Consider the following 27845-nt stretch of genomic DNA (forward strand, 5'->3'; position numbering starts at 1 on the left):
TCACAGTTTAGCCTTAGTTATAGCATGTCCTGAGCTGAAGGTGGGAGGCTAGGAGCATGGAAGCACAGCCCCTGCGGAAGGGGACTAAGGGGAGGGGCCCGCCCCCCAATCCCCAATGCCAAGGGCAGAGTCCTGGAACCTCCCCCTGAGGACCTGACTCCTATATGAACGTGTGAACCTAGGGCTCAGTTTTCTCCTTCATTTTCCCGTCTCCCTCCCCCACCCCCTCCCATAACCAACAGGGGGACTTGGACAATGTACCCCTCAGCCTGGGCTTCCAGGGCAGAGCCAGCTCATGCCATCTCCTTGAACCCATGCCACCATGTCCCTGGACTCTTATCCCATGCCCAAGAGCCTCAGGCTGGGACCCCCCACCCCCCACCCCATCCCTTTCCAGCCCCTCCCTTTCCCACCCACCCCCAGCATGTAGTTTTGGTATTTTCATACAGATGCAGTCGGAAGTAGCAGTACATGAAATAAGCCTAAGATAAAAATAGAGCCCTTTCCGTCCTCACGTCCGGAAAGCAAACATCCTTCAATAAACATGCAAGGAGGCCGCCTTAGTGGGACCCAGGGCTGGTGAGGCCACAGAGGGCAGCCTGGGCCTGCAGGATCACCAACCAGCGCCTGCGGTGGCAGGAGGGAGGATGAGGGGGCAGTTTGAGTATAGAGAGCTTGAAGGTCCAGAAGCGGGATCCCAGCTCCCCTTTCCCAACCCCTCTCTGGCCCACAGGCTCTTGGGCCAGGAGCATCACTGAACATGGGCAAGTTTGAGGAAGATTTTTTGAAAAATAGTCTCCAGAAGATAAAGTCTTGGGCCATCAATGCCCCAGCTTCATAGCCCGTGCCTTCATTCTCCGGCCCCCACTACCCTGCCCACCCAGCAGCTGCCTGTGGCTGGCCATCTCCAGGCCTGGTGTCCCCTGTCAAGCTATGCAGTCCCCTGGAACCTATGGTGGGCAAGGAGCTCCCAGCGGTGGCTCTGGGGTGAGACTTTCCTAGTGCCCTGGGACTGCAGACGCCCACAACACGCCCAGCCCCAGGGGGCCCTAATGAACCAGGAGGCCAAGAGTGAGTGTTGGCAGGACCCCCAGCCAGAGGGAGGCCCAAAGGGCATGGGCACAGCCCAGCAGGTGCTGGGCCTTGGCCTCGTCCTCAGACAGCAGCTGCCAGTGCTGGGCCTTGCGGACGTAGGAGCCCTCCTGGGCCTCGCAGTAGTAGTGGCCATAGTGACCATCCGTGAGGTTCTCGATGAACAGGATGCAGTTGGGACTCTGGTGGCCAGGCTCGCAGCTCTGCTCCACCTTCTCTCCGTGGCGCCACCAGTAGGTGGCATGGCGGGACTCCATGGGGCAGCTCAGGTAGTAGCGCGAGTTCCGGGCTAAGGAGACCTTCTGCGGCGGGGCCTCATCTGGGAGGGATGGGTACGCAGCTGTGAGGGGCTGAGAGCTCCCAGGGCAGGGTGTGTCCTCCCCCGGGCCTCTAAGGCCAAGAATCTAAGCACCCAGTCTCCTTATTCTCCCCGGCCTCCCTCACCCCACCCTTCTTATACCACCCCCACACCAAGGACTATCTGGGGCCCCCAGGAATAGGCCAGCTTTCCCTCAGAGAGAGCAATCGAGGCAAGGCTGAACCACCCTCATTGGACTGGGGTCCTGGGCAGGGCTAAATCAGGTACCTGGCTTTGGGTTGGGGCACTCTTTGTGTGGCTCATCTGGATTAATAGACTGCAGCACTGACCTGGAGTTGGGAAGAGAGAGGCTAAACAGACAGGCCAGACACCTGGCCCTTCCCTGTCCTCGTCCCCCACCCAGTATCCGCCACAGCTTGGTACCCAGCACTGACGCCTCCTGCAGCCTGTTTTCACCACCCCCACCCCTGTGTCCACCTTCTCCCAGGGAGAAGGGATCCCAGCCAACATACCTTTGGGAGCTAAAGATGGAGACACAGTGGCCCTGGTCCCAGCCACAGTATGGGTCTCGGGCCATGAGGCAGCCATGGCAGCCCCCACCATAGATGTCACACAGGTCCAGGGGCACCTGGCTCACCTCCCATTGGGAGCTTACATACAGTTTCCGCTGGAATGAGAGACTAGGTCAGACCAGGGCCCCCATCTCCAACACTGAGTTTTAAACTCCCAGGCCATGGCCGGCTGCCCCACGGCCCAGAAGCTCTGAAAAGGACATGTGAATTGCATGCAAAAGAGCTCTGTCCTTAGCTGGCCATCACAGGTAGCCTCGCAGGGCAGGGCTGGGGGTGTGGAGGCTCACCCGGTCAGGGTCCAGTGACATGGCCTGGATGGCTGCTGCACGGCGGAAGGGCTGGATCTCCAGGATGTTGAAGACGAGGCTGCGTTCCCACTCCTCTGACTTCACCACCTTGTGGATGGTGCCCCTGTCTGTGGGTGGTGGGCAGAGGGTCAGCTGACGGGCATCCCACCTCAGAGACAAGCAGCCTCCCTCTACATAGGACCAACCAGGGGAGACACGGGTGGGGAGGCCTGGGAAGTCATGGCTCAGGCAAGGGTCACTAGACTAGGTAAGGCGAGTGTGAGGGACGCGGGAGTCAGAGGGCAGCCCAGGAAGTTTCCAAGGCTGGCCCAGAGCTCCGTGAGGCCCTGGGCCAGCTGGAGCATGAAGAACAGAACCTGCAGTCATGCACACCCAATTACTATGCTGACCCTTCATTACTTCTTTCCTCCACATCCCTGCTTGTGGGTATTATCTTCCCCACTTCCCGGATAAGGCAATGAGGCTTAGAAAGTCTAAGCAACTCATTTAAGATCACACAGCTGGTGACTGCAACACAGAGATGTCAGAATCTCACCCCTCAGCTTCTTCTATAACTGCCCTGCCTCCCGGACAACTTAAGGATGTGTTTTCTTTAAATACACCTTTTATTTTGGAGTAATTTCAGATTTAATAAAAAATGCAAAGATAGCACAGAGATTTGCTGTATACCATTCACCCAATTTCCCCTAATGCTACCATCTTACATAACTACTAGAGGCCTGGTGCACAGAATTCGTGCATGGGAGGGGGGAGAGTGAGGGGGAGGGCCTGTCCCTCAGCCCCACCTACACCCTCTCCAATCTGAAATCCCTCTCCCAATCCGGGACCACTGGCTCCTAACCACTCACCTGCCTATCTGATTACCCCTAACTGCCTCTGCCTGCCGGCCTGATGCCTCTAACTGCTCCCCTGCCGGCCTGGTCACCCCTAACTGCCCTCCCCTGCTGGCCTGGTTGCCTCTAACTGCCCTCCCCTGCTGGCCCGATCGCCCCTAACTGCCCTCCCCTGCTGGCCCGATCGCCCCTAACTGCCCTCCCCTGCCGGCCTGGTCACCCCTAACTGCCCTCCCCTGCAGGCCTGATCGCCCCTAACAGCCTCTGCCTTGGCTCCTGCCACCATGGCTTTGTCTGAAAGGACATCCAGCCTAATTAGCACATTACCATTTTATTAGTATAGACTAGAGGCCTGGTGCATGAATCCATACACAGGTGGGGTCCGGCTGGCCCACCCTGATGGGGGCCCATTGGGCCGGGCCGGCGGGGGGGAGGGGCCATGGGCGGTTGGCTGGCCGGCCCTGCCCCTGATCAGGGTTTGGAGCCCAATCGTGGCCCGAATCAGGCTGGTTGGCTGCCGCAGTGTGCGTCATAGCCACTGGTCATTCCGCCGTTCCAATCACTGGACTTTTATATATATAGATGGCACATTCATCACAACTGAGCAGTATAGTATTATTAACTCAACTACAGACTTTACTGGGATTTCATGTTTTTGTTTTGTTTTGTTTTGTTTCAGGATCCAATCCAGGACTCCACATTGCATTTAGTCTTAGGGAATTTTTAAATTTTTATAAAATCTAAAAAGAACCTTAGATTCTGGACAGGGATTCCCAAGGTCACATAACGGCTGCCTGCCTCTGAGGCCAGTGCTCTCTATCCATTCACACCTGTTGGGGGTCTAATGGGCATCCTGACCCCCTGGGTCCTCCCAATCCCACATCACTTTCTGTCCCAGTTTCTAGAATAGCCTCTCTCCCTCTCAATTCCCCAGGGCATTGCTTGTTCCAAAACAACAGTCAGATGAAAAGATGGTTGCTTGCCTAGGACATGTCTTTTAGTTCTGTCATGCCTCTTGTAGGATCTGGAATGTGGCCCAATGCTTCTTTGGCCTGACAAGCTCCCAGCCCACTCACAGCCCTTCACCTCCTTCCACAACAGCCCAGTGAGAGCCTCCCATAGCTCCTCCCAGCTGTGAGAGCGTCTGGTGCCCTGCAGAGGGCTCAGAAAGCTCTATTTCTTATCTGGCTCCAATTCCTCCTGCTGCCGGTTCCAAATGGCATCTCTCCGACGGCCCTCAGGGAGAACCAAGATAAGTCCCCTCATCATTCAAGTGTGCTCACCTTCCAAGTCTGCAGGAAAAGAGTCCACAGTTCCCTTGGCCCAGGCCCCACCCTTCTGTCCTTGGCTCCTGCTCCTAGTCCCCCATTGTGTGACCTCTCCTCTGCTGTACCCAGTGCCTGCCGTCCCTTGTCTGACTGCAACAGCTAGGCCAGCCACTGCTGGAGCAGAGCAAGGACGAGAGCCCATTGGTACAGCCAAGATGAATGGAGGAGCAAAGAGGTGTGATGTCAGGACCTGGAAACCAGACCCTGCTCCATGGGAACTGATGTGGCCACTGTGGCCCTGAGAAGATCCCAAGATGAAGCAACAGCAGAAATCACACAGGAGGGGGGGGGCTGAGCCCTGGAGCCCCAGGTGCTAGCACCTGGGGGAAACACTGCCCTTTCTGAAGACATCACTGCCCACCAGGTCTCAAAGAAATGCTGTAGCCTGCCTACAGTGATCTCCGTGTTCACTCTCAGGAGTCCCCTTTGCCCACAACTGGGACCAGGAAGCTGCCATAAACCTGCTCAGGGCTGGCTCTTCCATGGCCAGTGGCTTCTTGGGATGCAGGGGCATCTCCCAGGGCATTCCACCCAGCTCCAGGGGTCAGCCAGACCCTGCTCTCCCTGGGAAGAGGAGGTGCCTCTGCAAGACTGCAAAGGCTCTGCTACCTGGACGCCCTTCCTCGTGTCTCACTAAATACTGTGCATCCCACATCAAATGTTTCCTCTCACCTGCATAATCCCAACGACAGGGGACGGGGTTCGTTTCCTTATTCTGTCTAGCAGGTGCCCACAGGATACCCAGTGACCAGATCCTTCCTCCTGGCTTTCCACATCTCTTCCTCCCAGCATCATGAATCAGATATCAGAACCAAACCTGCACCTGGCTTTGCTCAGACTTTCTGCCTTGGAATCCTGGAACCTACTCTCCTCCCACCCAAGGATGCCTTCCCCTCTTCGCCTCTGCCCCACCTCCTCTAGGAAGCCCTTTCTGCCTGATTCTTCCACAGCCACACATACTAACTCCTGACAGCTCTTAGTCATTCAATTCTTCCTTCCAGATATAACGATCTAACCACATGTTAATTACATTATTATTTATACCTTTCATACCCATTTTCACAAGGCAGACTAGGGGTCATGGGGTAGTCCCTCACCTGTAGTTAGGTAAAGCACGTGAAAGGTCTCCCCATGGCTGGCGTGCATGCGGTGGACAACTACTTTCTGGTAGTGGTACTTAGAGTGAAACAGTGGTGTCTTCAGAGGCCCCATGGGCTCCACTCTCTGTGCTACCTCAGGGTGACTGTCGGCCACCTGGAAGGTCTCCGTGGGTATCGGCTTCCGGCCTGGGAGGCACTGGACAAGAAGAGTAGGCCCAGGTCAGTGGGTGGCTGGGAAGTGGGGTAGGGGCCTGGGTCATGGCAGATGTCAGTGCTCACCTTGCCAGGCCGAGGGGTGGGAAGGCCTGTGTGGTAGCCCTTGAGTGAGGAAGTACGGAAGACCTTGTCAATGTCACCAAGGGAATATACACAGACAGCTGAGTAGTTCCTGGGGGGACACAGAGACTACCTCAGTGAGGGGCCCAGTACTCACCCACCTCCATTCATCCAGGCCAGCTCAGCACCATACAGGGCACTAGAGCATTCTAACCAAGCTCCCCAGCCTACGAGCTCCATGAAGACAGGGACTATCCTAGGGGCCAAGACCAGTGCCTAAGAGTCATCAGTCACCATTGAAGGCAGGAGGGAGAAAGAGAAATTCCACCTAATTTCTTTCTGCTGCAATCTAGAACCACAACCTGATAGGATCGCAGGGCTCAGAGGCCAGCTCCAGGGCAGAAGGATCCCCATGTGCATCCCGTTGGGCAATTCTCCCACCTCTCTGGACACAGCTGCAGGATGTTGATGCCCATGCCAGACCCCATGCCCTCCCCAGCCAGCTGGATCCACCCACATGGGAGCCAGAGAGCAGGGTGTTGGCTTCCCTACCCTGTCCCACCTCCCCCCACACCCAACACTTTTGCCTGCCTTATTTTCAATCAATGGGAGTGATTAAGAGATGTGAATTATCAGGTGCAGGCAGTGTCTGAATGGGTGTGAGAGCACCCTATGAGGCCTCAGCAGCCTTTTCCAGGGCCCACCACCCACTCTGAGCACACAGCTGGGAGACACACAGGCACTACCATGAACATGTATACAGTACATGCATGTACACTAGTTGTACAAACTCAGAAACATACCAGCACAAAAATCTCCCCAAGCACTGACTGTGTCCACCCCAGGCCCAGCAACAACCCTGCCCCCTGGCGTCCCTGCTCATCATCAGCTATCCCCTCAGCAGGGCCCAAGCCCTCTAATCCCTACTAGACACGTAACTGATGCCAGGCTCAGCCCCAGGACAAGGGTCACTCACCAGGGGTTGGAGAAAACACCATAGACCCTAGTGTCCCTCCACTGGCCATTAGGGTCAGGGAGTAGGAAGACATCCTGTAGCCTGTTGAAGTTCTTGTTGGTGAGGGGGTCGCTGCACACCAGCATGGCCTTCAGGAAGGTATTCCATTTGGAGACCGACAGCGAACTCTCACCACCCTGGTCCCCCTGAAAGGGTGGAGGGAAAAGGAGGCCCCTCAGTACCCTCTGGGCACCTGCTGCCAGGAATGTCAGCACCCAGACTTCAGAGGAGGAAGGTAGGCTCTGAAAGGGGCAGGGACCTGCCAGGGGACCAGGCAGAGGTGCCCCATGACTCAGGCCAGGTTCCAGCTAGAAGGCCTGGCTGACTGAGGGCACAGGGCCAGCAGTGGGGGCCTGCAGGGTGAGGGTGCTAGGTCTGTCCCTACAGAGCAGATGGACTCAGACACACATTTGTCCATTCTCACACATGCACACTCACACACAGGTGACACACTCGAATATCGAAACACACATGTAAACACACTTCCATACTCCCACTCCCACTCCCACACACTCTTAGATGACTACACACACTTGCACACTGCCACACATGCACACAAGCTCAACCATCTTTACCCACTCACAGATGCACAGACACACTTGTGCATATACATCCCACACACAGACATATACATTTCACACACTCCTTCAGACAAACAGGCACTCACACACTCACACCTATTCACGCATAGACACACACTCTTGCCCATTGAGCCACCCACTCACCCTGCACAGCTGGGCCACGCGGGACACATTGAGAGGAGCCTCGGGATTCTTGTCAGGGTTGTCCTCCCGGAAGAAGTAGTAGATTTTGTCATCATAGGCCTGGTCTTGGTGCACGATGGTGGCTTTAATGAACTGTGGATCTACCAGTGATACAGGTGAATTGGTGTTGAGGGGGAGCCTGCTCGGGAAACCCATTCCAACCCTGCACCACCCGCCCCCCAACTCTGCACAAACAAACCTGGAGCAAATCAGACCTGGAATAAAACTCAGAACATCAGGCCCAACACCCCAAGGGTCTGAGACTCAGCACCCCCATCCCACATCTGTTTTGCTCTCCCCCTACGAAGATGTCATCAGCCCAGGAGCAATGACTTCATGCCTGGGGACTAGGAAGGTCCCTGAGCCTTTATGTCATTTCTGCCTAATTGGCAGAGCCCTAATGAGGAGGGAAGGAGAGTTGCCCCCACATGAGCTCAGCAGAGGGATACACTATGGCTCCCAGGGACCCCACTCTGGATCTGGGGCTCCTTTGTTTTGTTACCACAGTGTGTAGGGCCCATCTGCCTCCGTACCTTTGCCTCTGCTGTTCCCCTGCTCCCTGCCAGGCCAACGTCCTCAGCTCTGGCTGTTCAGGCCTGTCCCAAACCCCCACTTTCCTGACTGGCCTGTGGCCCCAGTCGCCCTTGGGGGGCCCTCCCAAGGGACATGAGGATCCCATGAGCCGCCGTGGGCACTCACACCCCGGCCCACCCCAGCCCAGCTGGAGCCTGACTCACTCTGCATGACGGTGTCACTGGTGTACAGCTCAATCTCGCCCTGGATGCGGCGGAACCGAGGGATCTTCCCGTTGTATTCCTGCTTCCGGATTGTAGAGTACACCTCATCCCCTGGTCACGGTGGAAGGGATGTGGGTAAGGGCAGACAGCTCCTACAAGTCCCTCCCCTGGGCCTGGGCACTGATTTGATCACCCTCCCCCAGGCAAGAGCGGCCCCTACCGTCAAACAGAACCAGGGAGTTCTCATCCGGGCTGAAGGGGGCATAACCTCTCCTCTCACCAAGTGACTCCACAGTGCCATTCACCTGGGGAGCCAAAGGGGGTTAGACAGACACATAATCCCATGACTACTGCTTCCCATGGGTGCCAGCGTCCCCTCCTCCCAAGCATTCTATACTAGGTGAACCAGTCTCCGAGTCTCCCACCTCCTTCCCACCTTGGGAGGCAGAAGCCCACCCATGCAAGGGTAAGCTGACGAGGCATATGGGTAAGGGCCTTCTCACCAGGCTCCAGCAGCTGGGGTGCCGGGCATTGGTTCCGCAGGCCAGCAACCCCTCGCCCTGTCTCTCCAGGAGTGTTATGTAGTTCTCACAGTCCTGCCCAGAAGGGGAAGAAGAGAGGTCGGTCAGAGGCCCTGACAGGACTCGAACCAGAACCCTTAGTCTTGGGGAAGACAGAATCAGAAGGCTGCGCATGGAGGCAGTCTCCAAGGAGAGCCTGGAGGGGATGCAGCTGATCCCAACTCCCCTCAGAGCAGAGGAAGAACACAGGGGCTTGGGGAAGGACTATGTCTCCCATTCAGACTGGGAACCCGAAGACAGGGCTGCCTCTTTCCTCCCAGACTGGGGCTCCCAAGGCAGGGCCATGCCTCCTTCCTCAGACTCCCAGGGACTCCCATCCCTTTTCCAAGGCGCCAGCCTCCCCTCTACACTCCCTCTCCTCCACTCACCTGCTTGCCCAGGCAGGATCCCTTGGTGGAGCCAATGTTCACCTGGGGGAGAGGTGAGGAAGCATCAGGCTACCCTGCAGGGGTCAGATGCCCTGCAAGCACTGTCCGTGTGCCCTCAGGACAAGTTCGTTTTACAGCACAGGTGAGCAGCTAGGGCTCTGAGAAGGTGAATGACTCACCAAGGTCGCACAGACTGCTCCGCCCGATGCCCAGAGCCAAGCCCAGAGCGCCAGTGCAGAGATCTCGGAAGCCAGGGGCGATGGGGTTCTGGAGCTCAGCTTCCAGCCCAGGCCGCCCCCTCAGTGCAGCCCACCTGGCCAGTGGGTAAGCTCGGGCTTTTCTCCACACTGACCAACACCACGCCCATCTGGACTACCTTTAGGGAGCCTCCCCCAGGGACCGTTTATGGGATAAAACGGGAGGTGGACCAGTTTAGGAGGAGATGCCAGCTCCCATCCCCTAATCCCCTGAGCCCCCTCACCAAGGCCAGAAGGGAAATAAGGGGAGAATTGGGGGTAAGAGGCAGTAAGGGCCCCAGGCTCACCGTGTGCACAGAGGCGTTCTTGCCCTCGGGGAAGTTGAAGAGGTAGACCTTGCCACGTCCACCCACCCACACAGAATCGCTGCCTGGCTCATGGAAAAGCACGGTGTGTGGCTCTGCAGAGCCAAAATCCACCCGGTCCTTCCCTGCGCGGCCTGAGGAGGAGGCAATTGGCAAAAACTTGAGGCTGGGCCATGGGCAGGGAGACCCTATCCTCCCTCTCAGGCACCCGGCACCTGCCTGGCAACTAGTGCTTGGGTCCGGGCTGGGGCAGCACCAGGACTCGGAGCCACAAGAGGAAGAAGTGAGGGGTACCCTGGTAGGGTCCTCGCCCCAAAGCCATGGCCCCTACCCTATAATATGTGACCTCAGAGTAGGGACCCCTGGGAGAGCAGGCTTCCTCCCCCACCCTCCCCCTCCCACACACTTGGCTATTTCCAAGAGGCTGGACTTAGGCAAGAGGGACCAGGACCTCCGCGGTGCTGTTTGAGGCTCTCTGCAACCCACAGCACAGCAAGCAGCCATCTCCACCCCCTGCAGGTAGCAGGGCTCCAAGCACCCCACTTAGAGTCCAGGTTCCCTGGAATCACTTTGGTCAGCACCCTATCCCCTCCTTCAAGAAGCCTTCGCCACTCCTCCTGGCCCAGCTCGGCCTTCAGTGGCTAGGTCAGCTCAGATCAGAGATGGGAAGGAATCTACATGGCCATTCCCTCCCATTTCACAAATGGAAAACAGAGGCCCAGAGCAGGTATAGCACACGGCTGTAAAGTCAGTAACAGTCCCTTAACGAGAGCCAAGCTCCTGCCCACAGCTAGACGCTGGCCTGGCCCACTCTGGCCTGGTTTCATGGAGGTGCCAGCTCACCCCAGGGGGCAAGTTCCACCCTCCCTCCCCAGCAACTCTGGGACAGGATGTCCTTCACAGAGCACAGCCTGGGCCTTTAACAGGAGGGCTGATCTGGGCAATTTTGCCCAAAAAGGAAACTCTCTGCAGATACTGCCTCTGGGGAGATGTCTCATCTCCAGTGACATTGCTGAGATGGTCCTGGTTGCAGAACTAAATTCCAGGGATTGGACAGCTCACATCTTCCCACCTCCGACCATCCTGAGGCCTCAAGCAGGAACTGGCCTGACCACTGTTCATTCAGCTGCAGCAAACTCCGGGGGAGCCAGCTTAGCAGTGATCCCCAAGGAAGACGCACTCCAGCCCAGAGAAGAACTGCCCTTTCCTTCTTGCTGCCACGTGAGCCATTCCGACCGATTCTGCTTTCAACGCACCTCACTCCCTTCCCCTAAGATACACCCTGTGTGGCCAAGTCACCCTGGAGGTGGGGTAACACACTCCACCTCAGCTGTAGCCCGGCTCACTGCAGAGATGGAAACTGAGGGCTCCTTGGGGACACGCCAGCCCCATGTCACACCGGGCGGCAGGACAGACTGCCTAGTCCATGCTGAGTATTGGTTCTCGAGCGTTTAGGAAGTGCAGCCCCGTGAGCCACAGAGAAGTGCTGAGCTCACGGCCTCTGGTTCGCCTGGCTTTCCCTGGGCACTCCGCAAACAGCCCACAGCTTCCCTGCACGGAGGCCCACTCCCCAGCAGGCCCAGCTGTGCGGGGCCTCCTTTCCAGCTCAGATAAAATTAGGGTGCTGGGGTCAGCAGCCAGAAGACGCAAGGCCTTCCTGACTCAGCTCCCACAGCTCCCCTTGCACCTGCAGCCTGAGCAGCAGCCACCATCCCACAGCCCAGAGCCCAGAGCCCAGCCTGGGATCCAGACAGTCAGCAGCCCCAGCTCCCCTCCCACATCCCCATCCGGCCAGGGGCCAGGAGGAGCTATGTGTCTGCATCTAGAGATGTTGGACGGGGGCAGAAGCACTGAACCCCTCACCCCAAGGCTAAATGGGAGGAGCCCTAACCCTTCGGCCATGCTGGCCATCTCTACCAATCACCTCAGCTTGCACCAGCAACAAGGCCACAATCAAGGCACAGCTCTCGCCCCTGGAAAGAAGCACCAGAGGGGGCCCTGAAGGAACCCTTGTCTGGGCATCTGAAGTCCTGCCCGGGGAAGTCGAGTCTGATGAGAAAGGCAGTAGCCTGGTCCTGAAGAGCAAGGTCTGCAGGGAAACTGACCCTACCCTGGAATTCAGTTGGGGAGTCACCACATCAAAGCAAGCCTCCACCATGCTCAAGCAGAACTGTCCAGGTGCTGCTCACAAAGAACTTCTGTGGACACAGAGGGCGGGTGGGAGCTGCTGCAGCTCCTGTGAGGGGACTGCAGCATCAGGGCCAGGGCAGTCCTGCAGAGAATTGCAAGCCTGAGCCCTATTCCTCGCAAACCTGGCTGCAGGCCCTGGGGTGCAGGGGAGGCAGGGACTACTGGCCCCATTTTGCAGAAGAACAAACAGGAGCCCAGGAGCATTGCCTCCATTGACCCCCAGGCTCCCGCCCCTCACTGCTCTGCGCCGGGTGATATGTTGGAGGGGATGGCACCAGTCCGGCACCAGGACCTGGACTTGGCCCATTCTCCACCCCAGCCCCACCCCTGCTCCTGCTCCTGCACAGCCCAAAGCCCTCAAAGGGCCTCATTGTGCCTGGGAAGTGTCTGAGCTCGATGAATACATGAAAGGACGCTTTGTTCAGGTCGGCAGGAGCGGGGGCTGGGGGCTCGGGGCAGGAGGGCTGCCTGGAAGTGAAGGCACACCAGGCCTTTGGGGCCAGGATCCATAGCCCATGGCACCAACATGGGCCAGGGAGGGGTCAGCCTCCAATGCGCTGCCCATGCAGAGCAAGGCCGGGACTGCCCCTAAAAAGGCCCAGCCAAGGGAACAACTGTCACACCCTTAAACACGTCTTTTTGCTTCCTTATGAAATCGAAGAGAGGAGGAAGGCAGATTCAAGCTAGATGGATCAGGAGCAGGCAGACAGAGAAGTGACTTCGGCGGGGGAAACGGGCCGAGCCAAGCAGGGAAGCTGACTGCACGGTGAGTGCAGAGAACCCGAGAAGACAGGAAGGCGGGCTGAGCACCTGTGTGGTGGGGAGAGAAGGTGCGGCCCAAGGACACACCAACCCACTGCCCAGCAGTCTTGGTGCCTCCCCTCCTCCCTAGGAGCAGGGTCAGTGTCCCGAAAGCCACCCCTCCTCTAGCACCCCACCTCTGTGCTCCCTGCCTGCCCAGCCCCCTCTGCTTCCCATCCTGGATATCTAAAAGGAGCACCGTCTGGCACCACCGTGTCTCCCCCCTCACTCTCCAGCCTGATGCATTAGTGGCTGACTAAGTGGTAGCTAAAAGCTCCCAGAATAACCAGGAGTTCAGGCAGGGGAGGGGGCTAGGGGAACACAGGGTGGGCATAGCCCCAGAGGCAGCCTGGTACAAGACCCCCTCCTCCTACCCTATGTGACTCCAACCCTTACTTCTTCTGGATCAGGGAAGAGCACACTCAGGCTGCCCCACACCCAGCAGGGCTCCATGGCCCTCCCTGAGACCCCACCTCCTCACAGTGTCAGGACAGGCAAGGCCCAGACCGAAACAAGGGTCAAGAAGATGGCTGGGTGTGGGAGGCAATCTCCCTCAGCCATAGCCCCCGAGTTGGGTTGTCCCTAAAGCCTGATCCTGTTGAAACCAGTCAGAGCTGATTCCTCTCATGCTCGCCACCTTCCCACCACTGTCCCAGCAGCCAGTTGGCCGGGGTAAGTCTGGACTTCCGTAAAGCAGGCCTGCGGGGTAGAACACCATTCCTCCTCTCACATTCTCCGGGTGCTGTCCCCATGTCCTCTTTGCTTGTGAGAGAGGATAGCCCAGGGGGAGGGCAAAGTAAGAGCTGGAATGGGGAGGGGCATTGTTGTCCCTGAGGGGAGCAACAAGGGACAGGCCCCACCGTCTGGTCTGGCAGGGACGGCCTTTCAACCTGACCCACTGACCCAACAGGCCTTGAATGCTAACCTCAGGGAGTCCTTTGAAAGTGGGTATTGAGGTTGGCTCTGAGAATGGTAGGAATTCAGACACCCAGCAGAAGCCAGGCCAACCTCCAATTGGGACCCCAGCCACAGGTGGCAGGAGCTACGCCCCACCCCCACCCACGCCACACCTTGCCTACCACACAGCTGTCAGAGAGAAGAGGAAAGGCCCACGTGGAGCCCAGGAATTAGCCGGCAGCCCCTCCACCCACACCCTATGGGTCAAGGTGGAAGGGAGGAAATCTGAACAGTCATTGGGCTGAGGGGGCATAGAGACCAGAGAGCTGTGTCAATGGCCCAAGGCACACAGCAAAGGAAACAGGGGCAGGGCAAGGACGCAGCCCAGGGTGTCTGGTACCCAGCACTCAGCTTAGCCCTCTGGAACCACATCCTGGACTTTCTTGAGAGCCTCAGGATTTGCAAAAAGCTGTATATCATCTTCTCTCCACTTCCCTGAGTCATCTCCTGCTCTCCACCCTCCCCGCCCTATTCGTTGAGAAGGCACTAACCTGATAACTGACAGGAATCACCCACACACCTACCTTCCAGGTGGGGTCCTGATCCCCAGTGACTTTTAGCAACCAAAGCCTTAAACTCCAAGAAGTGACGAAAAGTGGAATGTAGCACTGAAGGTGGAATGTAGCACTGCGTCAGAGCAGTGGAGGGGAACCTTTCTACTGGGATGAATGGAGTCAAAGGGGCAAATGTTGCATTGATTTTGTCTCTCCTGATCTGGCCCGGGATGAGGGTGTGAGAAGCTACTCTTCATACCCAGAAGCCCCGTTTCCAGGGTGGCACGGACTCATGCTAAGGAGGAGCTGTGGTTGTTACTGGGGTGCTGGTGACATTCGACATCTGGCAGGACAAGGTTCCAGCCAGCTGCCTGGCAGGGGCAAAGCCATGCACTAGACAGGGTAGCAGGCTCTTGATATGGTTCTTGGTCATGGGAAGTGAGAGATCTGCCGCTCTTTATCAGCCAGGGAACCGGGCTGGGCTAAGGGGCGCGTCCTCTGCCCACCAAGGTCAGCTGTGGGTGGGAGGGGCGCATGTATCAGGTAGACTCAGCCCTGATCCCAAGAAGCCATGTTCTCCCTTTGGCAGCCGGGCGGCTGGTTGGGTATGACCATGACCAGGGGCTGGGCCTTCCTGACTTTACTTTCTCCTCTATGGACTGGAACAGCTAGCTAGTACTTGCTAAGGTCTAGGTTTTATGACCCACCATCAATCTTGGAAAAATCACGAAACAATCAGGGTTAGGTTCATGGGTCACTTTTGGCAAAGTGAGAGACAACTTTCTGGAGGAAGAGGCAGCAGAAGCCACATCCTCATCTGCCTCCACTGACTAGCCCACCAAATGCCCCAACCACCCTGCAGAAAAGGCAGGACAAGGGGTGCATGCCCATCTTATAGACAGAAAAACTAAGGCTCTTCCAAGCCGCTCTGAGCCACTGTGCTCAAAGGACAGGAGGCTTGGCTGGTGAGGAGACCAGCTGGGGCAAAGGTTTGGAGGGAATGGGGAAGTTGAAAAGCAAGCTGTGCGAGAGGTAAGCTGAGCCAGATTCAGGGGCTCAGGGAGGGAAGGTTGGCACTGAGAGCCAACTGGAGCAGAGAGGAAGCAGCACACCCAGGGAAGGCAGGCAGCCCAGGAGGAACACCATGTCCCATCTACCTTCACCTGTTCTTTTTTTTTTTTTTTTTTAATATATTTTTATTGATTTCAGAGAGGAAGGAAGAGGGAGAGAGAGATAGAAACATCCATGATGAGAGAGAATCATGGATCAGCTGCCTACCGCAAAACCCCACTGGGCATCAAGCCCACAACCTGGGCACGTGCCCTTGACCGGAATCGAACCTAGGACCTTTCAGTTTGCAGGCCGACGCTCTATCCACTGAGCCAAACCGGCTAGGGCACTTCACTTGTTCTTCAGCCCAGCAGGTTCTAAAAGCCCCAAAGTGAGGCCAAGGTCAGCTGGTGGCTCCTTCAAAGGAAACAATGAATAGAGCTGCAGGGCCTGCCCTTGGGCCCAGAGCCAGGGCAAGGGGGGGCAGAAGACGGTTAGTGGAGGCAGGTAGGCAGGAGGGGAAGACTGTTGAGAAAAGGAAGGTTCCCAGGTCAGCATAGCCTGGGCCAGCAATGGGTGGGTGGGGAGCAGTAGAAGGGCAGCCAGTCAGGGAGAGCTGGTGGGGGCTGGGCTGCCAGAGCCTTATTTCATCAGAAACCACGGGAGGAAAAGTAAGACAATGACGATAGTGACACCCCTACCTAACACCTAACCACCCCATAGCATTCACCATGTGCGGGCACTATTCTAGTGATTTGGGGTATATTAATTCATTTAATAATCACTGAACTCTTATGAGGTGGGTTCTTTTACTATCCCCATTTTACAGATGAGGGCACCGAGACACAAAAAAGCTGAGTAACCTGCCCAGGACCACACAGCTGTTAGGTGGAGAGAAGGTTTACACCTCAGGCAGACTGACTGGAATCTGTGCTTCATAAATGGGCCTGGGAGTTTCCAGGCCAGCCTCTTCCACACAGATGAGGAGACTAAGGCCCAGAGAGGGTACAGCCTGCTCCGATGCCCCTTGGCCAATGAGGCCCTGACCTCCATCACGACGCCCTAAGGAGAGTGTGTTTAAGTGAGCGTGGGTATGCAGGCCCGATGCGGTGGTGTGGGTGGATCTAGGGCTGCAGCACAGCACTGAGTGATGACCAGCATGGCTAACTGAGAAGATAAGTTTTCTGAGATCTCTGCCCAGAAATAGAACATATTCTGTGGTCTTGGGCAGACTACAGCGAAGTGCAGGGTATACTCACAAGCCCTTCTTTAACACATGCCCAGCAAGGTTCCCACCAGCCAGCACTGGCCAAAAACACGCCCCTCTTGGGTACAGAGAAAGGGAACCCTCATGCATTGTTGGTGGGAATGCAGATTGGTGCGGCCACCATGGAAAACAGTATGGAGGTTCCTCAAAAACTTAAAAATATAACTACCATATGACCCAGCAATTCCACCTCTGGGTATTTATCCAAAGAAACACAAATCACTATTTCAAAAAGATATATGCACCTCTATGTTCACTGCAGCATTATTTACATTAGCCAAAATATGGAAGCAACCTAAGTGCCCATCAGTGGACCATTAAATAAAGAGGATGTGGTACACATACACACTGGACTATTACTCGGCCATAAAAAAGAAAGAAATCTTAACATATGCCACAACATGGATGGATCTAGAGAGTATCATACTAGGTGAAATAAGTCAGACAAATACCATATTATTTCGCTTATATGTATAAACTAAAAGAAAAAAATAAATGAACAAACAAAACAGAAACAAATTCATAAGTATAGAGAACAAACTGATGGTTACGAGGAGAGGAGGGTTGGGGGTCTGGGTGAAAAAGGTGAAGGGATTAAGAAGAACGAATTGGTAGTTACAAAACAGTCGAGGGCTATGAAGTACAACATAGGGCTGTGGTTGGCAAACTGTGGCTCGCGAGCCACATGCGGCTCTTTGGCCCCTTGAGTGTGGCTCTTCCACAAAATATCACGGCCTGGGCGAGTCTATTTTGAAGAAGTGGCGTTAGAAGAAGTTTAAGTTTAAAAAATTTGGCTCTCAAAAGAAATTTCAATCGTTGTACTGTTGATATTTGGCTCTGTTAACTAATGAGTTTGCCGACCACTGACATAGGGAATATAGTCAATAATATTGTAATGACTATGTATGGTGCCAGGTGGGTACTAGACTTAGGTGATCACTTCATAAAATATATAAATGTCTAATCACTATGTTGTACACCTGAAACTAATATAATATTGAGTGACAACTGTAATTGAAAAATATTTTTAAATTAAATTATAAAAATACTCTACCCCTGGCTTCTCAGTTCAAGAACCCACCACGTCTCCCCGCTGCCCATCCCAGCAGGGCCCAATTCCTCTGGCTGGCGGACAAGGCCTACCCATTTCTGCCCCGGCTCCTTCTCATCACCACGCCTCTGCTGGTGCTCTTCCCACCTCTGACCGTTCTCTCCCTTCTCTGTGTACATGGTCTTATCTGTCCTTGAAGATCTAGTCTCAACCCCCGTGGCTCCAGGAAGTGTTCCGACTGCTCCAGCCCTCACTGCTCCGTCTTCCCTCTGACCTTATGCTGGCACACACCATCTTCTTTCAGATCACACTGTCCGCTGTGGAGTCCTATAGGCAGGGCCAGACAGACAAGTGGAGGGAGGCCAAGAGCTGAGGCCAGGGGTAGGCATGGTCCCAGCCATGCCTGTCTCACCGAGTAGCCTTGGGCAAGTCCCTGTCATCCCCAGGCCAAGCCAAGGCTAGGGATGGGCAAGTGGGGCAGATGAGAGAGTAGGGAGAGCCAGGGCTGGGGTAGGTTAAACCCCATGTCAGACGAGGAAACATCTTAAAATAGGTCCCAGGCCACTGACAGGGTGCTGAGCTTATCATGGCGACCTTCCTTTCTCCCTCAGGCCCAGAAGGCAAACAACGTGAGCAGCTCTCTGCCCCCACCCCACACCCTGTCCCTGGCCCTCGCTTGGTCCTTCCCCCTTCCCCAGGAAGTCTTCCCCAGTTGCAACACTCCACAGTGACCTTTCTTGCTATCACAGTCCTTGGCTGTATCTACTGGTCCTTCCTGCTATCTCCAGGTGCCCTCCCTAGTCACTGGCAGCAGGCCTTGCTCTCCGGGCACCTGGGTGCTGCCCAGAGCTTCTCCTCCTCTCTCCCCAGATGGGCGGAACACAGACCTAGGCACGGGGCAGGGGGCAGCTGCCCTCCACGATAAGGGCTGCTCGGGGCTGCTGGCACAGAGCCCTGATTGGAAGCAGGGTGTGCAGGAGATACTCAAGATCAGCCTAATCCCAGGATGCTGTGAAGGTTAAACCCAGATTAGCCCAAGTCATGACACAGTTCAACCTGCCCTGGCAGAGACCCTCCGAGGCCAGCTGCCCTGAGGAAAAAGCAGAAGAGGTGCATTGAGCCGGCCCAAATCTAACATCCCGAATGGAGGAAGGTCATGACAGTAGGGCTCATGTCAGCAGACAGTGCTGGGGCAGTAAGAGCTGGGCTCAAGCTGAGCCAGCCGAGGAGGAAAGGGGCTCAGGGACCCTAAGCCTGGGACAGAGCAGGAAGGCAGACAGGCCAACGGAGGGAAGCCAAGAACTGAGGCCAGGAGCAGAAGACACAGCCCTGGTCCAGCCATGCCGGTCTCACTAGGTGACCTTGGGCAAGTCCCTGGCATCACTGTCCTATTCCCCTCTGTGGAACTCGTGGTTAGCTCAGCAGATCGGACTTTTTCCTGACGTCCTAACTCTGTCCAGTCAGGTTGTGTGGGCTGCAGTCTTCCAAGAAGGCTCCTTGGAGGAAGTGAGGTAGCACTGGCAGAAAGGAAGAAGAGAGCGAATGGGGTGCAGGGCAACAGCCCTGAGGCAAGAAAAGGTGGGGAACTGGAGGTGGTGAGGGAAGACTGCGGAAGATAAGGTGGGAATGGGGCCAGGCTACCAGGTAGGCCTGGGGAAGTGGCAGCTGTCGCTGTGTGTCCCAGGAGAAACTCAACACAATGGCCCAGAGGGAGGAGGGGCTCACAGAGGCCAGGGCGCGGTCCTGGAGACACAGCGGGCCCAGGCCCAGGCTGGGAGTAAAGGGCTTGGAGGGGGAGGAACACGCCCCTTCCTCACACCACAGGGGCAGGGAGGGGAGGATCTGGTAGAGAAGGTGGAGCCCATTTTGCCGGGACCAACGAGTCCTCCGTGCTGTAGGAGGACCCTCCTCCCCTGCCCTGAGAGAGGGGGTTCCGGGCAGCCAGACGTTGCCAAAAAAGGAAACCAAGAGAAGAGGAAGTTTCTAGCCCCAGAACTGCCAGCCAAAGCAGGGGAAGTGTGGCCAGTCTCCTGTGACACAGGCCCTGTGGTGGCTGAAACGAGTGACATGGGGCCAGGGGCGGAGGACAGGCTATCAGATGGGGCCCCAGCTATCACCACAAGGGCCACCCACTCCCACCACTGCCCCCTGCAGGCAACTGGACCCTATTCCCTGGGCTGAGCCTGGCCCTCCTCATAGAAGAGTGTCCAGCTCTCCCTGTCTCCCACCCCAGGGAGTGACCTACATCCCCCTCCCCTGACCCCTCTTAAGAAGGTGAAAGTTCCGGGAAGGTCAGAGGAAGGGCATCTGCCTCCCCCTCCTCCCCCCGCAGGGCCTGGCTGGTGCTGGGGGAGCTCCCTCCCTTCCATGGAAAGTCTCTGCGAGGGGTGGGCCTTAGGCCTCAACTGTCCCCCACAATCAGGAGGGCGGGGGTGGGGGGAAATCTGGTCTCCCAGGACCCAGCCCCAGCTTCCCATCAGCAGGCTGTGACTCTGGGGAGGACTTCCGACACGGTCCTTCCTCCCCACACAGGGCTGGATGTGGAAGTCAGGTGGCTGAGCTCACAGGTCACCTCCTGCAGGAAACCTCCCCACACCCGGAGGCCAGGGCTGACTCAGTGTCTCCCACCACTGCCTCCGCCTCTCCCTGGTCCCTGTTGTAAGTTTTAGGGTCAGAAATCTTGTCATGCCCCAGCTGTCTCCTCTCCTCCTGCCATCATGGCAGACCACTCTTCAGGAAGTCTCTCCTGATTGGGGATACTGGGTTATGTAGCTCCTCACCCCCACAGCTGCCCTCTGCCACATTTCATTGTAACTGCAAGTTGACCTCCTCTTTCTCCGCCGACACTGAGAAGTCTACAGACTTGTCTGGTTTCTCTTCCCTGGCTCCCCAAGCACAGCCCCAGGACCATCACAGGTTGGCCCCAGCAAATGTCAATGTCAAAAATGCTGCAATACTGCCTACCTTTCAGGCCACAAACCAATATGCCACTTCCTCCAGCTGGTCCTCAGCTCATGAGAGAAAAAGAAAAGAACACGAAACTCAAGGATTTCCCCTGATTTCCCAGGTTTCAATTTCTCCTCACAGCTCCGATCTGAATGGGCCACCGCAGACTCTGCTCATCCCAGAGAGGTCGGGATCGCAGGAAATTAGTGCTCTGATAAGTATAACTCCTCCCACCACTCACTTTGGACATTTGAGGAAACTGAGGCTCAGACAAAAAGCAAACACAGAAAATCAGGCCAGAGCCGGGATCTGTCCCCCGACACCATGGCCATCTGAGCCCGTGCCCGCACTCACTCCAGCCGGCTCTCAGAGCCTTCACTGTTCAGGACAGGGGCCACCGGCCTTGGCAGGAAGCTCCGAGGGGCGTCACAGAGCACCTCCCCGAGCCTAGGCCCACCCCATCTCCGCCTGGGAATTGCCCCCTCCGTTCTGCAGGGGTCACCCTGAAGGTGAGGAGCACATCGAAGTCCCCAAGGGGGCAAGGATTTCCACTGAAAATGCTGATGCTTCGGGAGCCCCAGCTGTGACCTCATCCCCGAAGGGGTAACAACAACCCCTGCCCTGGGGAGCAGCTCCGTAATGGCTCCCCAGCAGCCTCAAGTCAACAACAACATCCTGTTGTTTAATTGGACAAGGGAGAGGCAGAACCGGCTGGGCAGGCTGGCTCATCTCTGACCTTGGGGGTCAGGACCTTCCTGAGCTTCTCCATCTCCTCTAACTGGGGATGAAATGAGAGGGGTGCCGAGCTTCCACAGGCATGCCAATCCCCTGCACTCACCTACCACCCACTCCTCTCCAGCCCCCGCTTGCAGGAAGGGCAGGCCCAAACAGCCCTCTCTCTGACAGACCCATGTGTCGGTGCCAGCCTTCAGGGGACAATGTCGGAGCCCTTCCTGCTCTGGTGAGCTCTGAGGGTCAGAGGCAGTGTGGAGCTCAAGGGCACCCAGCAGGTTGGTGCTACCACATCCCTCTCTGCCCAGACCTGTGGACCGGGACTCAGTATTTTGGAGAGTTCTCAACCTCTGGCAAGTGCAGGCTGGGACCCTCCCAGAACTCCCTAATCTAATCTTTCCCTAGGGGGTAGGGGTCCATGAAGCAAAAAATAAATTACAAAGAAGAGCCGGAGCTCCATACCCAGTCCCACACCTGTCTTGGCTTAAAACTTAACGCCAACCTATGCCTCATAGAGAAGTGGCTCCAGAACCACCATTATCCCACATCTGGTTGTTCCTGGAGGCTACCCCCACCTACCCCACCCGCTGGTAGACAGGAACCTAGGCCTATACTACAGCAAAGCCAAGGGGATCCTCCTCTCACCCCACTTCTGGGGTGGCCCTGCTCAAGCCCACTTCTGTCCATGTGTCACCCCACAGGAAATGGAAGGCAGCTGTCAGCCAGGCATACCATCACCAGCTGGTGGTCTTGAGGGACAGGCAAATGGTAGGGTCTGTCTGGCCAGTGGGGTGCCTGGCACTGATGAAGGAGACTACAGGCTGCCCTAGAATGAGACAAGTGAGGGTTGGCAGATCCCAGCGGGGGACATTAGTGTATTACCAAGCAGAGGGCACAGCCGGAGTGGCTATTACAGTGAACTGCATGGAGGGGAAAGAGGTGCTTTGGGAGCTTTGAAAAGTGGGCAAAAGAACTGAAGCGGCTTCACATCGCCTCAGGGTGGAAAGATGAAGTGCCTGAGATGGGGAGGTGCATAGTAAGTACTAAGAAATGGGTGTGCATTAAATATGTGGGGGGAAGGGTCTTCAGAAGTCTTGGGGAGTGGAGGCAAGCAGAGCCAAATGCAAGGGGGCTGGCGCAGGGGGGATGCTAGAACACTGAGACATGGCCATTTATCCCCTTGAGAGGGCCCAAATGCGGGGCTGTCCAGGACAGCACGGGGTCTGGCCCAAGGCCGAGATGCTGGGAAGGCAGAGGAGCCTGGGCTGGAGGTGTCATCATGAGTAACCGCCAGAGGTCCGCCCACTCTGCTGCACTCCCACCAGAGAATCTCGGGCTGGGCTGCGGAGCTGGCCCACAGTCCCGCCGTGTGGCCAAGCAGTTGCCTAGATCCTTCCCGGCTCCCTGACCCAGCGCTAGCACTGCTCCTGTGCCAGATCAGAGCCCGGTCTGCACTTTGTCCGGTGACCTTGGGCGAGTCATTCTCTGCTGCAGCTGCAGCTCATGCCATTGGTTTGGTGTGGGGTTTTCTCCTCCCTGCTAAGAATACCTGCCCCAGATAATGTTCAGGCTCTGGCAATCCCTGCAAACCGCCTCAGTCATCAAAGGGCCTGTCAGGGCCAGAGCAGGCAGCTTCTCCAACGCCCACCCTGAGTCCACCTCCACCTCAGGGGGCCAAAGCACCACCAAATTTGGGGACAGGACCCAGTTGTCCTGGGGGTGGGAAGCATTTGCGTGCAATGCAGAGGAGGGGAGCTCAATCCCTCACGGCATAAACCTCAAACCCCACCTAAGCGGCTTTCGGACCCATTGTTTAACTAAGGCACCTCTGAGGGAGACTCCTGTCCTTCAGACTCGCGAATCCACCGCAGCCTAAAAGCTACACCCCCGCCCCAGATCCGCTGCGTGGGGTCCCAACGGCCGCACCCCACCCTACGCTGTGCCCACAACGCTGGCACCTATTCCTGGTAACAACTGCCACGTGCGGACCGGGTAGGGTGGGGGATCGGCCGGTGCAGGTGCCGGCATTGCAGAGGGAGCGCCCAGGTGCCCCAAGCCTCCACGGCACCACACCAAGTCCCAGCACGCCACGGGGGCCACCCCTTCACCGGCCTGGGTCCCGGGCCCGGGCGAGGGCAGGCAGCGGGTCTTTGTTCCCGCAGCCAGAGCGCAGCAGCGGCCGCGAGGAGTCCGCGCCCCCGGCTCCGGCCCAGCCGGGGCTCCTTGCGACAGCGGCGCCCGCAGCTCAGGAAGGACTTGGGTGGAGGTCCCAGCCCGAGAGTCCCGCACAGAGGCCCTGCGCCGGAGGACCGAGCGCCTCTGGGCGGAGAGGGGCCGCTCCCTCCCCGGTGCCCAGCGCTGCGGCTCCCAGCTGCGGGAGGACTTGGAGCGACTTAGCCTGGGTTCCGCCGCACCACCCCGCTCCCCTCCGTGTTCCAGCGGCCGCAGTGTGCCGGCGCGCACACTCACACTCACACTCATGCAGACCCATGCTCTCCCCGAGAGTAGCACCCGGGACCCAGAGCCTCGCACACGCACCCGCTCCGGGCCGCACACTCGGCACCCACCCGCGAGGCATCGTATCCCGCGCTCCCTCCCCCCCCCGCCGCCACCTACCTTTCCAGACAACGGAGATGCGGGGTCCACTCTTCGGGTGGCCTTGGGTGTCGGCGGCCGCCCAGAGCAGCAGCAGTAGCAACTGCAGCGCGAGTCCGGACCGAGCCCGTGGGCCGGGAATGCGGCAGCGCGGGACCCCGGGGGAGGTGCGTCTGGGCGGAGGCGGTGTCATCTCGTGGACCGGGCTGCGGAGACTGAGCCGGCACCCGGCACAGACCGAGACCAGCATGAAGAGGCGGAGTCAAATGCCTGACCCCACCCCACCCCTCCCCCGCCCCTCGCAGCCTTTCTTACCTCCGGGCTACCCAAGTGGGGCGCAGTACCCACCGCCAGGGGAACCTCAGTCATTCCCTCCCGGGCAGTCCCACAGGAGAATCTGAGTGGACCGGGACAAGACAGACTTGGGTCTTCTGTGATCCGAGGTAGTTTTGGTTCCCTCTTAGGGCCTTAGATCTACGCCCCCCGCCCCCCCAGCCAATGAAAGGGTTGGCCTAGAAGAGGGGGAGGACCCCTCTGAGGGTACAGACAAGTCTACCACCAGGCAACCTCGCTAATGGCCAGCTCCGTGTTTTACACCCTGAAGACTGTGTTTCTCAGAGGACAGGCTGGCCTGAGTGGACATGGCTCCTTCTGAGCCTCTAAGCACCGAAGGAAGGTGAGTGTGTGTGTGTGTGTGGGGGGGGGGGGGGGGGGTAGGGTTGATGAACTGTGGGGAGCACTCAGCACCCCATCATTGCTCTGCTGTGAGAAGGTGGAATTTTCATCTTGGCCTGGCTCCCTCTCCTCCCTTCCCTCTTCTCCCCATTCCCTAACCAGCAGCCTTCTGGGCTGCCTCCCCCCAGCCAGCTGGTGTGTGCTCAGAAAATCCAAACTCATTTCCATGTGTGTGCGGGGGGATATAATCAACAAGGCCCCTTACCCAAGCAGAAAGAGAGGGAACATCCTGCATTCTTAGGACTCACTGTGAGGAGGAAAGTCAGACAAGCTACAGGGCTGAGCTACTGAAGACAACCTGGTGACCCCCTGCAGGGTCTAGGCCCCGTCCCTCTGCAGCCACCTGAGCAGCCCAGGCAGTTCTCCCATCAGTTCTGCCCAAAGAGGACCAGACCCTTTACCTTGGCTTGTGCCCGAAGGCGCCACGGATGGGAAATGCACTGACCCAGAGCTTACGAGACGTCTCTCCCCAGGTGGACTGCACGGAGAGGACGCAGGGTGAGGAGGACAGCAGAGATGCATGTGAGCTTCAGGACCCACACACCTATCTGGACTTGGTTCACACACTGCAGACACCAGCTAAGACGGAGCAAGAGATCCTCGTCCCAAGCTCAGCTCCAGCCCTCTGCTCTGATCTATAGCCAGGAAAGTATTGTTACCAGTAAGTTTTGCTTTACCATTCTAAATTTTGTTTCCAGCTATCACCTCCATCTTCCTCAGGAGCCCCAAGATAACCCAACAGGTCAAAAGGGTAAATCAAGATGCCTCCAGAGATAATGCAGGACTAGATTCCTGGTAGACTGGGTGGGGTCGCACACTGCCCTAGAGAGAGGATGGTTCAAGAGCCCCTCCCAGGCCCGGAAGCCAGCAGCATGTCCTGGCCCAGGCTAGCCTTCAAGAATGACACTCTGTTTCCAGCCCAGGGCCTCATCTGCTGAGCTGTATGGCCCAGTGTCTGCCCTCTGCAAAGGTAAGCAAATTCAGAATGATAACACTACTCATGTGCACAACTCACAACACACAACCCACTTCCACCTACACCCTCCCTGCAATCCTATATTCTCCCCTCAGTGAGAGAGCATAATTCCATGTTAGAGAAGGAAACTGAGGCACAGAGAGGGAAAGGGACCTGCTCAAGGTCAGCTAGTGGAGCCAAGATGGGAACCTGGGTTTTCTGACTCCAATGGTAATAGCTAACACTGAGGTTACTATGTTCTTTGCGTGTTTCTTAGCCTCATTTTAACTTATTTCATCTTCACAATCTTATGAGATGGGTGCTAGTATTTGGCTCCTTTTGCAAGCAAGTAAACCAAGGAAAAGAGAGAATGTGATATCCCCAAAGGTCAGTTAGAGAAGGGCCGAGATTAATGCCTCAGACAGTCTCTCTGGGCCGACACTCTTCTACATCATAAAGCTCTTAATGCAACGCACCCTTTTGCTGCTGCCTCGTGTGTTAGGCTGGATTCTGGATCTGAATGATCCTTCGAAAAACCCGGACAGGTCCCAGGTTACCAGGTGCTGGGCAGGAGGGTAGGCTAGGGTCTAGGCTCAGCCTTCCAAGCAACAAGGCAGCAGATGGAAACTGGGGCAGATGCCAGGGATTTTTTTTTTCCCAGGCTGGGGTAGGGGTGAGGGGGGTAGTGCTAAAGATCATCCCACCTCATGTCTCAGGGTGGGCCTCTGGCTGGGTTCCTCCATGGCCAGCTCAGCACCTGCTTTACCACCAGTGGGTATCCCTGAGCCAGCCAATCTAGGGGCAAAGGGCCAGGGCCAGATGGCAAACCACTCCTACTTGGCTACAGACAGCCAGGGGAGGTGAGAACCAGGCCAACAGAAGGAGAGGGCAGCTAGACTATGGACATAGAGGAGAGCGGGTACCCCTCTATGGGGTGGGGAGAGCACAGGACCAGTGTTTGTGTGTGGCCTCCCTGCCTGAGGCAGCATAGGGAAATAAAATAAGAATGGAGCAGGTGGGGACAGGGGCACAGCCCGCACTCCCAGACAATGATGGATCAGCAAAGGAAGCAACAGATGTGGATGCTGACAGGTCTGAGGCAGAGGTCATTCCTGTCCTCCTCTTCCCCATGACTCCAAATATGAGGGATTGCAGAAAGGAAACCAAGAGAAAGAAATGATGTGGGGTTCCTATCTAGGAAAAAACACAAACCTTGACAGGGTCTTCCCGGATGGCAGTTAAGACACAGTCAAATCCAAGAAGGCTCCTGGGGGAACCAGAGAAATGGGCACACAGCCCTGAGGTTCACAGGCCTGAAGCAGCAGAAGCCCTGGGAGCCTTCCTCAGCCCTATTCAGAGTATTCCTCCGCTCTCCAGGCTTCCTCTGACCCCTCCTCATCCCGGATCCCATGGGCTACACGTGGTTTCAAAGGAGCAAACCCACCCCTAACAAGAGGCCTGTGGGAAGTTAAAGAGGAGATAGAAGGAACTCAAGCCCACAGACCCCTTCCTGCTAGATCCATCCCTGCTATGGACCTGAGAGCTTGGTGTCCACCTACGCCTTCGGGCTACTACTATCAACAGCAATTCTGACTGCCCCCAGCCCCACTCATTGCAGGGGGAAGAGACCAGGGAGATCCTGAAAATAGTGAAGCAGGTCAGGTGGGGCTGGGAACCTCTGAGAGGGCACATGCCCTCCTGTCTACAGGGCAGTTGCTACTCAGTTCCAGCCCAAATGGAATTGAGCTTGTGACAGGCGCGCCATCTGGTGGCCACTCCATATAGAGCGGCAATTTAACAGAGTGTAGATAGACATACCTTGTGTATATTGCCACTTCTTTCTGGAGACAAACTCCTCCCTCCACCCCACAATCCATCTCTGAGCCTCCATTCTCAGTGCCCAAGACCTGAGGCAGAGCAGGATCTCGTGGGAACCATGTGGAAGCCATATAGTCTCCTGACACTTAGATATGGCTGGGAGGCCAAAAACAAAGTCCTAGCTTGGCCACTGACCCAAGTTAAGCAAGGTCCTGCCCTAGCCCAGGGCTCTTTCTTTGTTTACAAACTGAGAAAGAGGAGCTAAAATAGCAGTTCTTCCTCCAGGCTATCTCTTATCTAGGCCAGAGATAGATAAAGCTTTCTTTATTCTATCATCTACACTGCCTTCTGGTTTGTAGGTTGAAATAAATATGCTTTTTAAACTAACCCTGCAGGATA

The 27845-nt window shown here is 56.6% G+C and overlaps 1 protein-coding gene and 1 pseudogene across 3 annotated transcripts in view; one reads left to right on the forward strand and one right to left on the reverse strand.

Annotated features, from left to right (window-relative positions):
* Positions 1–841, forward strand: part of LOC307097582 (large ribosomal subunit protein uL22-like) — a 32980-nt pseudogene extending 32139 nt beyond the window's left edge. Inside the window, exon 2 of the transcript in view lies at positions 734–841. The product of the transcript in view is annotated as a large ribosomal subunit protein uL22-like (transcript). The remainder of the gene's footprint in view (positions 1–733) is intronic.
* Positions 425–27845, reverse strand: SEMA7A (semaphorin 7A (JohnMiltonHagen blood group)). Of its 2 annotated transcripts, XM_079767663.1 has the most exons (15): positions 24254–27845; positions 23960–24153; positions 9838–9989; positions 9294–9335; positions 8848–8940; positions 8565–8649; positions 8345–8455; positions 7569–7708; positions 6805–6989; positions 5832–5940; positions 5550–5748; positions 2271–2398; positions 1924–2078; positions 1679–1740; positions 425–1411 (listed from the first exon to the last, which is right to left on the reverse strand). In XM_079767663.1, exons 2-15 carry the CDS (start codon positions 24129–24131, stop codon positions 1050–1052), a joined length of 1995 nt encoding a protein of 664 aa, XP_079623789.1. In that variant the 5' UTR covers positions 24132–24153; positions 24254–27845; the 3' UTR covers positions 425–1049. The 2 variants fall into 2 exon arrangements, with proteins under 2 accessions (XP_079623789.1, XP_079623788.1); XM_079767662.1 differs by lacking the exon at positions 24254–27845 and having other exon boundaries at positions 23960–24189.

Source organism: Cnephaeus nilssonii (genome assembly GCF_951640355.1).
Source record: "Cnephaeus nilssonii genome assembly, chromosome: 4".
In the NCBI taxonomy this organism is placed as follows: Eukaryota; Metazoa; Chordata; class Mammalia; order Chiroptera; family Vespertilionidae; genus Cnephaeus; species Cnephaeus nilssonii.

Excerpts from the sequence above, each read along its gene's own strand:
- SEMA7A (XM_079767662.1), bottom strand. The coding sequence starts at position 24,188 with ATGCTGGTCTCGGTCTGTGCCGGGTGCCGGCTCAGTCTCCGCAGCCCG. Across the intron at positions 8,941-9,293 it reads GATCCTGCCTGGGCAAGCAG|GACTGTGAGAACTACATAAC; the intron begins GTGAGTGGAGGA and ends CCTTCTGGGCAG. Across the intron at positions 1,741-1,923 it reads TCCATCTTTAGCTCCCAAAG|GTCAGTGCTGCAGTCTATTA; the intron begins GTATGTTGGCTG and ends TCCCAACTCCAG.